This window comes from Schistocerca piceifrons, chromosome 11 (genome assembly GCF_021461385.2).
Source record: "Schistocerca piceifrons isolate TAMUIC-IGC-003096 chromosome 11, iqSchPice1.1, whole genome shotgun sequence".
In the NCBI taxonomy this organism is placed as follows: Eukaryota; Metazoa; Arthropoda; class Insecta; order Orthoptera; family Acrididae; genus Schistocerca; species Schistocerca piceifrons.
Window position 1 is genome coordinate 106,584,956 of NC_060148.1, and position 12,559 is coordinate 106,597,514.

At 42.0% G+C, this 12,559-nt stretch overlaps 1 protein-coding gene across 2 annotated transcripts in view; it reads right to left on the bottom strand.

Moving 5' to 3' along the window:
• Window positions 1–12,559, bottom strand: part of LOC124720329 (ankyrin-3-like) — a 52,919-nt gene that overhangs the window by 12,903 nt on the left and 27,457 nt on the right. For both annotated transcript variants that reach the window (XM_047245640.1, XM_047245641.1), the window contains exons 4-5: window positions 8,723–9,284; window positions 4,242–4,391 (exon numbers count right to left, since the gene is read on the bottom strand). In XM_047245640.1, the coding sequence (XP_047101596.1) occupies window positions 4,242–4,391; window positions 8,723–9,284 (712 nt within the window). The remainder of the gene's footprint in view (window positions 1–4,241; window positions 4,392–8,722; window positions 9,285–12,559) is intronic.

Consider the following 12,559-nt stretch of genomic DNA (forward strand, 5'->3'; position numbering starts at 1 on the left):
CTACTTAAACCTAACTAACCTAAGGACATCACACACATCCATGCCCGAGGCAGGATTCGAGCCTGCGATCATAGCAGTCGCGCGGTTCCGGAGTGAAGTACCAAGTACCGTTCGGCCACTTCAGCCAGCCACCTGCGGGTTTATTCGACTGTTAGCCTCTGCTATGCCTGTGAAAGTCTAAGGCACCAATGGTTGTACTGTTTAAAATGCAGGGCACTAAGACCTGATTCATTTTCTCGCCTGCCATAACTGGTATTACTAGACTCACATGTAAAAGGTACTCTAAGAAAGAAGAAAAAATTCCTTTTTCCTCGTGGTAAGAACTAGTCAATTGCATAAGGAATTCCTGCTCATCTGGAAGCTCTGACTTACGTAAATTTGTGTTTTTATATATATATGGCTATAATCAAGCAAGGTTGTTAATGAAACTTCCTGGCAGATTAAAACTGTGTGCCGGACTGAGACTCGAACTCGGGACCTTTGCCTTTCGCGGGCAAGTGCTCTACCAACTGAACTACCCGAGCATGACTCACGCCCCGTCCTCAAAGCTTTACTTCTACCAGTACCTCGTCTCCTACCTTCCAAACTTTACAGAAGCTCTTCTGCGAACCTTGCAGAAGATTCAGTATAACTGTCACCCTTATTTAGCCTTCCTGTGCATAATTCTGATTAAATTTATGTGTGTGTTATCTCTACATTTACACAACACTGTGCTCTCGAAAATTATGGACTATTGTTTTGTAAGAGCGGAGGTGCTGTCTGATAGCGAGCCAGACGTGTTCCATCAGGTTGACACCATGCAAATTATGTGGACGAGACAAGACGAGTTCAGCATCATTCTCCGCCAGTCACTGTACCACAATCCTGTCTTCGTGACAGGGTCATCGTCGTTGAGGAAAACATAAATCGTGAAATTGTACAGGTTATCTGCATTAGTGTACAGGTAATCCTCAGCTGTCATGGTGGCATCGGTTACAGATGCCATGTAAGCCCAGATGATTACACCCACCACATAGTCCAGCTCTCACTGTCCAGCATATATGTTGTGCATCTTTTGGGTAACCATTCACCTGGATGATGGCATGTCTGGATATTGCCATCAGCATAATGTAACCAAAATAACATGATTCATCCTACTAGACCATACGTTTCTAGTGATCCACTGTCCAGTCTCGATGAGCCTGCTCCCACTACAGTGGTAATGACTGTTCTGGTGTAACCACTGGCGCCAGAACGAAGACAAAGAACGCAAGACCAGAGAAGGCAGTGAAACGACATGGGCCAATGGCTCACTGATTAGGACCGCACCATGACTGGAGTGACAACTGCGAGAAATGAAGGTAGGCGCCGCTCCTGCCAGCCTCGGCCAGACATCAGTGGACAGCATTAGCATGGCCTAGCAGAGACTGCTACGAGAACTGATATTTGTGATCCACAAACTGAGATACAGACTTGCCTGAACATTGCATATTGCACTAGACTAATTTATATTGCATTTCGCCCATCGCTTGCGACTCCTTTTTACATTAAAGTTAAGTATTGTCAATCTGCTTTAACGAAGTAAAACTATTAAAGTTATTTGCTTGAATTGTTGTATAGCATTCTGAGAACGAAGCATCCATTAGGCACCCTATACGATACGAGTGGGCAAGATCCAACAATGATGCTTTAATTCTGTCCACATGCAAATTTGTTTCAGGTCTTATAGTATGAATATTCACATTCAACAACTTGTGTCAAACTTTGTGCTGTGAACCACTTGTGCCGGCTCCAGAATTATACTGTGTCGCCAGATCTGCAACAAATCACCACTTGCCTTGCTGTACAAAGCCTTAGCTAAAGTACTACATGCACGTGTGGGGCATATAGGTCTCCTGAACATGTGACATTACATCCAACACCCTCACACATATAAGATCTGTAACAGAGCATAACGACATCAAAGAAATGCTACGAGACCCAGACAAATAGTGTGCTCTAAGCAACGCAACTGTTAATGTTTCAAGAACACTGCACGAAATCTACAGACAAGGGAACTCATATGGCAGATCTCAGACAAGCACATAACAACCACAACAACAAGATCCTTGGGAGGACACAAACTCAGACACATCACAGACATTGATGTAGATGCGGTCACAGAAAATGACACAAGCACAGCAATAACATCATATTATAAGAGGTTCAATAGCTAAAACAGACAAAAAAAGATAACTACAAGAAAGGAGGCATCGCATGTGATTTTTTCATTTACCTGATATGAATTTTCAATACAACAGTTGAAAACGGGAAGGAAAACGACTAATTGAAGAACTGAGACACTCATTACATCTAAGGAATATGCTATATGGTAAGGCGAATCTTCAAGTTTAAGTTCTGTGGTTCCACTTCAGCCTATGACACTGCTTAAAGATAAAAACATCATGCTCAGGGACATACAAGATAACAGCACACATACGACATGTATATGGGTAACTACATCAAGCCATTGCAACACAGTGCAATAGTACGCCCTAGATAAGATCTAATAGGTGGCACTACTCCATAGACAGTATAAACAAATACACTCGCAGTCACTCATGGTGTACTTCATTTAGTAACGTTTCTGCCAAGGCCCTCCCACATGGAATGGCAAGCACACAAACCATAATTTATATGTTATATTTTGTTTTAACAGTAAAATAATATTTGGAGATCATTCCTTTCCTACGTTTCTATTTTCTGCTCTAAATTACTATCATTTATTAATACTCTATTTCCTACAACTAATTTAATTTACTTTTTAATTCATTGTTATTACCCTCCTTTTATAGCTCAAAACTAATTTTACTAGTGATGTAGAACAATGCAGTATTATATGTAAAATTGCATAATGCACGAAATGCTTTTTAAAATTTCAGGTAGCAGGTCTTTAAATATGCAACAAATGTAATGCAATGTGCACTCACAGTTTTTCGTGAAGTCAACTACCATTATCTACTACAATCGACAATCGATTTGCATTAATATAAGTCAATATCAGGAACCATTTACGCATAAATTTCCCCATGCTGAGTCAAGATCTGTACCCACAACACTTGTGACACACTGTCAATTGCAGGGATTTGTTTACAGAAGACGTCGTACGCCACTACACACGACTCGACCTGACCACACGCGCAGCTGGATTGTCGGATTAACACGAGCAGCCATCTTGACCGTTATGTAGTGACCACCGAAAATTTGTCCCATACTGGGTGTCGAATACGTATTTCTCGCTCATCACAAGCAGTCGCCTTTACTACTAGGCTGCCTCGCAACACGATGCACCTGTGACTCCCAGTTTCATTGAGGCTGATGTTCCAATAAATTATTTCCAACAACTACTGCCAGACGATCTCATATTCAGCTCTCGTGGCAGACTGAACCTCCGTCTCTTACAGACGCCATTCATTCAATGGTGCTATTTCGGCTCATTCTGTGAAACGCAATTATAGTGTCTGCAAAACAAACATGGAAATAAAACTGACAGCTTAAAGTTTGAGCCAAGTGAGGTCGTTTGATAGGATGACCTACTAGTTAAGGCTACTGCTTGTGGCAAATGTTAAACAGGTATTTTACACCCAGTATGGCGCAAATTTGCAGTTGTTACTAAATACTGACACGTCAAAAAATAATTTGAAGGAAAAAATACAGGAAATCACATAAAAATTAAACTTCATTCTGCAACAGTCCATAACTTTATTCTGCTAATGGATATTATTTTTACGTCTTTTCCTTCATAATGACCCATCATCATTTCCTTTTGACGACCATAACGAACTTGCAGATAATTATTTATTCTCATTAAAGTAATATTTTTAGTTACAATGCATAAATTTAGCTGTAACACCAATTTTATACAAAATTACTTTAGGGGATGGGAAACCACCAGTGAAACGATAACTTTCACCCGACACACCTATTCATTCACTACGTTTGGAGAGTAAAAGTTGTTTATAGTACCTTTGTCAAATAACTGTGGTCTGAACGGGTTGTAATTCACACTCTGTTCCCAGAGAAATATCTCGAGATACACTATGATACATGCTTACACAAACATCAAAAATTAACAAATAAAATGCCGTTTCTTGACAATTATAACTTCTATTTTATCGAAAAATACAATAAAGTGAAATTCTGTTTTTGGAAAAGATCACTTGGCTAACGCCCTCATAAGTGGTATGGTGAATGTGGAAATGGTGCATAGCGACAGTACTCACCGCAGGAAAGAGACGGAAGCATCGTCAAATGTGGGAGTGGGGCAGGTAGCTGTGTGCTTTGCAGCTGGAACAGGAGCCCTGCTGCAGTTTTTGTGGCCCATGTGCAGCTGACTGGTCGGGGTGACCTCGCTGTCTCCAGTGGCTGGAGTGCTGTGCAGAGACACAGGGTGTGGTCACTCTCTACACACGGAGGACAGAGGGCAGCCTACTGCAGACAATGCTGCTGAGAGTTTGTCCAGACACAACTAATAGAACACACACTTTCAACATCAGTAGTGGGTCCTCTGAGATGAAGGACTTACCCCTGTGCTAATCGGTTCAGCCCCCACACTAGTAGCATCGCTTAGCAAACAACAGGCTGAATAAATTAAAGTACAAATAAAAGGTACATGCTAAGGTCAACATTTAGGTTGAACTGATATGACAACTAGTCATCAGCGTAGTTTAAATACATAAAAACAACATTCCCACAGAAATAAAAATGGAAATAATCTTTACATGTACAACTTGTACCATTATCATCAGATTGTATCGGTAGCTGTTAGGGACTTGGCTGTAGGATGCACAGCTGGTAAATTACAGAAGAGCAGATTCTGAACTGTGCACCAAAAGAAATTTAGAGAAGCAAGGGATACAGATGTGTGATACTGTGCAGCTATTCCCTTAATACGTTTAACTGTCACCAAAAGAGGCAAGTAAATATATTTGTTTCACATTGGCCAACGAGCACTCTCAATAAACTAGAGAACATTGAGGAATGAGTAAGATAAAAAAGGCAAACAGAAGCATTCTATACATACACTTATGCATGATATGTAGTCAGCAGTTGCTATTCGAATGAAAATTTTTTTTATTCTATATATACAGTTCTATCAGACTGTGATAAGAAGATTTCCTGTAGAACGAAGGAAAGAGTTGGATTTAAATTAAGGAGACATGGGTTACATAACACAGGAGACAATTCAATGTTGTGTAAATACGCATTAAATCATTATCAGTCATTAAATGTGACTAAAGTAAGCTGTGGTTGCTACAAGTGAGGAGAAGATACAGGTCGATGAGTGGAAACTCTATCAGTGATCTCTTTACAAACTACTAGGACTTGTAGAGGGGGGAGAGAACGTAATATGTTGAACAGGAACTCCGTCTGGAAATGTAATGTATGCATTCTACGACAGTTTGAGTTCACATGTTTAAATCATTCACTTCTGCTTCAAGAAGTGAATTAGGCATGATGTAATACAGTTATTAGGTAACAGTCCGAAAGTAAACACAGCTAAGCATCCATTTATCAGTTCCACACATCTGTTTCCATTAACACTTAAACATTACCTTCTGCATGTACTGTTTGCCAGCTTGATCTTCTGTTTTGGAGTAATGTGAACACGTAATATTTAAGTGATAATACAAACAAGGAGGCTTAGCTGATAAAGGGATCTTTCGCTGTGTTTCTTTCGAATTGTTATCTAGTAACTGTACTGCATCACACCTAACTCAGCTGCTCAAGCAGAAGTGGATGAGTTAAACATCTGAACTGAGACCGTCGTAGGAGGGAAACAGTTTGTTTCTGGACATGGATTCCAGCTCTCACTCCCCTCTACAAATCATGTAAGACTCTAAAGGAAATTTCTGAACCTACTGTACACACACACACACACACACACACACACACACACAGACACAGACACAAAACATCTGCAAAAAGCAAATATGTGTGAACTATTGGGCATTAGGATTTTATGGTGCATTTGTTAAGTGATACAGCATATAGAAAATGATAACGAGACAAAAGGTCTTATGTATACTCATATTGTGGGAGATGTATCAGTAACTGCAATGTATGGGCTAGGGAATGTCCTAACACTGTGAAGTTCTTTGGGCAGCCTTTAGAAACAGCATAGAGAACTACAAGCAAGGCTGCCAGGTTGGTAGACAACTGACAGATGTTCCACCAAGAAGCACATACAGTGTTTTGACAATAAAACCACCTCTGCTAATGTGCTAGAGAATGGGAATGTCCAAATTACAGCACATATCCTTTGGAACAACGGAACACAAGGCGAAAGGAAATGGGAAGCGTTGTGTGGTGGATCTACGCATTTTGTGGATCTTTCTGGGTTGCGGAGACTGGTCTGTTGTCTCCTGAAGTGGCCACCGGCTGTTTGAGGAGTAAGTACCTACAGCTTCCTGGAGACGTACTTGTGTCACGTCCTGCAACGGATGTCTTCCTCATGATTCGATTCAGCACCGCACCCTTCTTCTTGGATTCTAGCACACATCTTAAGACCTGTATCTAATAACACTCTACTACTTGGGGAGAATAAACAAAGTTTGTTCTGTGAACCGTAGGTATATTTCAGAAATGAACATAGAAAGTGAAGGAGAAACATAGAAATCAAACTGCAGTAGTGATGTGGAAATAGCGATCAGTCTGACAGTCTTCTGCACAGCACCTATTTTTTTCCAAGGTTTCATTTTTATGTCATGACAACATCAGAGATGGAAAGTTTTAAATTCTTTTCTGATCTCTTTGAACTGCGCTGCAGAGTTCCTGGTGTTAACGCCGGACTACACGCTTGTTGATCATCGCCATCCTTCCTTTATGCAGCATATGTCGGTTGTAAGTATCTCATTGTGAACACCAGAAGAGACAGCAGACAACAATATATGTAGTATTGAGTAAAGAGATTTTGGTGAATTGCACAGCACACAGAATAAACACTGCAGGTCGCTGCCATGGCTGCTGACACTACACATCGTTGTGTCTGGTGTAGATCTGTTGTGAGCAGCACATCACTGTGTCCACCCCACTGCTGATACAGCTCCTACCCTCTTCACAGCAATATACCGCTTATTCAGATACTTTACACCAGAACCTATAAGGCTGTTGCACATATGCAGTTCAGCACATCTAATGGCCGCAAATAATGATAAAACCATTTATAAATCTACGAATAATTAAGTTCTCCAATGATTTTTTTAACCAAACCTATCCGGTAATAAACCCAGTTGGATCTAGTACTTCTTTAATTCTAACAGGTGTGAATATTACTGAACTATCAGTTTAACAAGTAACAGCAGAATAATAATAAACACGAATTCTCTACAGACGAATGGAAATGGTAGAAAGCGAGCATGGGGAAGACCAGTTTGGATTCAATAGAAATGTTGCAACATGTGAGGCAATACTGACCCTACAACTTATAAGATAGATTAACGGTAGGTAAAGCTACGTTTGTAACATTAGCGGACATAGAGAAAGCTTTTGAAAATGTTGACTGGAATACTCTTTTTCAAATTTTGAAGGTGGCAGGGGTCAAATAGAGGGAGCGAAAGGCTATTTACAATTAGTACAGAAACCAGATGGCAGCTATAACAATAGACAGGCTTGACAGGAAAGCAGTGTTTGGGAAGGGACTGAGACAGGGCCGTAGCGTCTCCCTGATGTTATTCAATCTATATATAGAACAAGCAGTAAAGGAAAAAAAAGAAAAATTAAGAGTAGGAATTAAAATCCCTGGAGATGAAATAAAGACTCCGAGGTTTGGCGACGACATTGCAATTCTGTCACAGACAGCAAAGGACCTGGAAGAGCAGTTGAAAGAAAAGGACAGTGTCTTGAAAGGAGGATATAAGATGGACATCAACAAAAGCAAAAGGCGGATAATGAAATATAGTTCAATGATGCTGAGGGAATTAGATCAGGAAATGACAAACTTAAAGTAGTAGATGAGGTTTGCTATTTGGGGAGCAAAGTAGCTGATGATGGTCGAAGTAGAGGGCACATAAAATGTAGACCAGCAGTGGCAAGAAAAGCGTTTCTGAAGAAGAGATATTTGTTAACATCGAGTATAGATTCAAGCGTCAGGAAGCCTTTTCTGAACGTATTTGTATGGAGTGTAGCCATGTATGGAAGTGAAAGATGGGTGATAAATAGTTTAGACAAGAAAAGAATAGAAGCTTTCGAAATGTGGTGCTACAGAAAAATGCTGGAGATTAGATTGGTAGATCACAGAAATAATGAGGATGCATTGAATAGAATTGGGGAGAAGAGGAATTTGTAGCACTTGACTGAAGGAAGGGATCCGTTGATTGGACATATTCTGAGGCATCAAGGGATCACTGATTTAGTATTGCAGGGCAGCGTGGGGGGTTAAAACTGTGGAGGGAGACCCAGACATGAATATATTAAGCTGGTTCAGAAGGATGTTGGTTGCAGTAGGTACTGGGAGATGAAAAAGATGGCACAGGATAGAGTAGCATGGAGAGCTCCTTCGAACCAGTCTGTGGACTGAAGACCACAACAACAACATTAAACTAACATGAGAAATGAATGAAAGCATCGCGAGATATCAGAAAATGTCTGTCAGTGATGGTGTATTTTGCTGCACAGATACACGTAAAGGAGCTGGAAGTACACGCACACACACAGAACTACACAGGACTGGACAAGGTAGACATGTAGCTTCTCTTGTATTTACCTGGTTTCTGCTGGTGGCTCAGACAGCAGCTTGAGCACTTCAATTAAATTTTCAGGCTGACAATGTAGCGCATCTGCCCAACCCTTCGTGGCCATCACGTACAAAATATGAGTCTTTATAAAGGCGGCGGCGGCCTTCTTAAGGCTGCTACAGGAGTTCCGAATAGCGAGCACAGCTGTGGCCACCGCAGTCTCAACAGACAGCTGTGCAGCCAACTGCTGCTCGCACTGTGCCTTCAGGCCTGACAAGCCGTACTCATCAGCCGCGGCCAGCAGCTGGGGGGCCATTCTGGCCAGCTGTGGGGCCTGCAGGGTGTACATGTAGGCCACGAGGTGGCGCAGTAACTGGCCCCCCACGTCTGGGACTGTGGCCTCCAGCGTGCCGTGGCTGAAAATAGAGGCGAACACGGGACTCCTGGCGGCCAGGACGGCCCTGTGCGCTGCCAGACGGGTGTCGCCCGCCACCAGAGTCACCACGGCGCTGCCTCCAGCGTCCAGCAGGGTGCCCAGGTCCACAGCTGCAGCCTCTTTCCCCTCCTGGACGTGTTCTGCTGTGGGCGATTCTGAAACACAGCATCACTGAGTAGACCTTCCCCCTTGCACAGCACCCTCCATGTGAGAACTTGCTTGAGCCACAACTGGATCTGCTTCAACCATCACTTCCTAACACTAAAAGAACCAGACTTCGCCATACCCCTGGTAGTACCATGTGGGTCATTTTTGACCCGCAGTACAAAACCACCATTTTGTTCGTATTTGGGTGGTATTTTAAGCGTCTTCATGTTGACAATACGTCTCTAAAATGAACAGTACGTGGTCAAATATAAATTTTCTCTAAGTAAACTTTTTTATTTTAAATGTTACAGAAGAAATTCCACAATCTTTCGTAAATTAGGTAAAGCAATGTTGTAATGTTTTTCTTTATAAAAAGATTGAAACAGAATCAAAACATATTGTTTATGTGAGTATTAATAGTATTTTTCCTTTTATAGAAGAATAAGATAAGTACCAAATATTTGTGAAACATTCTAAAAAGCAGTAGGTGACTAAAATGCTCTGCATTTTTTGTGGTTATTGCAATGAAGGAAATAAAACATAAGAATAAATAACTTCAGCCTATAATTATAGATATTTAAGTATATTTAAGAAAAAGGACGTGACAGAATTGCCTACTCAGCGATTCAAAAAGCCGACAACAGTTTTTGCTCGGCATCTTTTGCACATGTACTTGTTGCACTTGACGTTTTATTTCCCTTTGTTGTTTTGTTGTCTCCAGGAAACCTGAATTTGAGAAGACCTTCTAATTCCTTATTGGCCACTGGCAGTATCAAGTGCCTGTAAGGGGAGATTGACTTTTGTCTGCAGTGTGTAAGAGGCAGCGAGGTCATCTGCTACTCTGAGGATAAGGTCCCGACGTGAAATCTTCTCAGAGGTACCTGACTTAAAAATTGTGCGAGCGTTAATCATGGCGAGGCCAAGGAAAAGACACTTACAGGGCATCGTTGTGTAACAACTCTGAGACTGTAGTATCTAGCGATTTGGTCAAAAACATCGACTCCATCCTTAGTGTCATTATAAAACTTCACTGTTTCTGGACGTAACTTCTCAGTATTCTCATTTTTCTGACATCCAGCATGCATGTCACTCAGGATACGGATATCTTTTACGTTTTCCCATCGTAATCTGTGAGAAGATGGTCGCCTGACTTGTGAGTGTGTTGCATACAGTGTGTCGTCTCCACTTCAGCGCTCATCTGCCGGTTTAATGCAGGTGAGGAAGCTGTCAGTCGTGACGTTCCATAAGGGCGACGCGACTGACATCTGCTGTAGTGTAAGAGAACTGTTAGCAGTGCTCCAGACAGTGTAGGAGGGGCGTTGGGATTCTGCACTGTATAATATGTTGTCTCGAATGAAAAACAGCCCACAGTTGCACTAAATTTTGTTTCTTTTAAATCTGGACCATGGTTTCTGCTATAATAATATAGCCTTCTTCAGAACTCATACACACAAATAAATGAATAATCTCTTAGACCAGCAGCTGTGTCAAGACCAATAAAATAGTTTCAAGAGACATAAGCCTGTTTCGAACATAAATAAAATTACATATGGCAACGTATGTCCTCCGCCACTACCTCTGTTATACTGTCACTGCCACGATGAAAATAATGAAGTATAATATGTCACATGTTATTCTGTAGTTTTGCAGTGTTACTTCGCGTAGGTCTGCATGTCGCCAGTCCATAGAAAACGGAAAGCCTCGCTGATATAAAGTATCATTCGACAACCGAATAATTTGTATTTAACGTTCTTCTTGGCCCAAAGTATAATGTACCCTAACAGCTCGCGAATAACGTCGAGGCGTGCCCAGATCATATTTAGTGACAGAAAACCGGTATTACTGATATCAAACTGTGGAGCTCATAATTTCTGCAAAATCCATCTGTTTTTCGTTATTGAGTATCCCAGTTGAAGCAAAAAATTTTCTTAGTTCCATTATTGTCCGTTCGAAAGGCAAATTAACTGTTTGTCACAATTTATAATTACAGTCTGACTATACCTCCTCTGCGTTTCCGAACAAAATACAATTCTGTGGATTTGGCTCCACCTAAATCCCTGGAGCTGGAACTAAACATTGAAATGACCAACACTCGGTGAGAGCTGTTTTCCAAATCAGAAGCCTACTTCTCGCCGCTGCATTGTCGTCATCGATGGCGTATAGACAATAGCATGAATCAGCCAACTCTCGTCGATGGGAACTGTCCACAGTGATCCCTGGGTTCCCTTAAATAGTTATTCTCCAGGAAGAACCGTGCTGTCCCGTTCTAACTCGTGACCGGATACGGGCACGGTCCTGCGATAAGGCCAGCGACCTCTTACTTTTGCCTGTCGAGATATCTATTGGTCTGTAGTTCTTAGTGGGCCTTCTGAAAATCTTGCGTAGCAGCTATGGACTGTATGAGCGTTACATTCTGTGACATACATGGTACAACCGTAATTCATGTTGTCGCTGCCCGCCCTTCTCCCCCAAAAGTGCATCTAGGCCACAGCAGGCCCTGGAGGCCTCGACCGTGTTGGAGCATTCACCATTCTGGGGAAGGGGGGGGGGGACGATCCACTTCTATTCATATGGGATGAGAGCGTGACGAATTGTGGCTGCCCACAGGAGGTCTTGGGTGGGGGAAATGGTAGATGGCGCAAAGAGAGTCGCATTACTGGCGTCTGGAGTGCAAGAAGGAGTTATGGCACCCATTAGTGGTTTAGATCCATGATGGGCCCATACTTCATGGATATGCCAGCAGCAACAGCCTCTTTGCAGCAACTGAAATTCAAACAATGCCTGCCCAATCAAATGGAGAATAAAGGGAGGGTGTCCACAGCTGCACTGGATCCTGCAAAGAAAACCTACACCATCCATTGATCCAAGAAGGTAGGGGGCTGTTCTGATTCTAGGGAAAATGGTGATTTATGAGGTTGACCATGTGGACTGATGAAACTAAATTGAACAGCAAGAATCAGTATTCTGCTGATGATAATTGGGGCCATTGTCAGTGACCAAGGCTTGTGGGACACCTTTAAGGGCGAACAACCATGCAACAATTTGGATCGTCTTCACTGAGGTTGTGAATGGCATGAAAAACACAAAGGAGAACTCACTGCTCACATTCAAAATCAGACGCCACACAGATCCAAGGAATGGGCCAGCAAAGTCCAAATGAAGACAGGACCAATGAGTCACCATAGGAGGCTATGGAAAATACTGACAGGGGGGCACAGCTTGCTAGTTTTGACATGTGAGGCACTCTTTCACCATTCTCGCATTAAGTGTCTCCATACCCTTC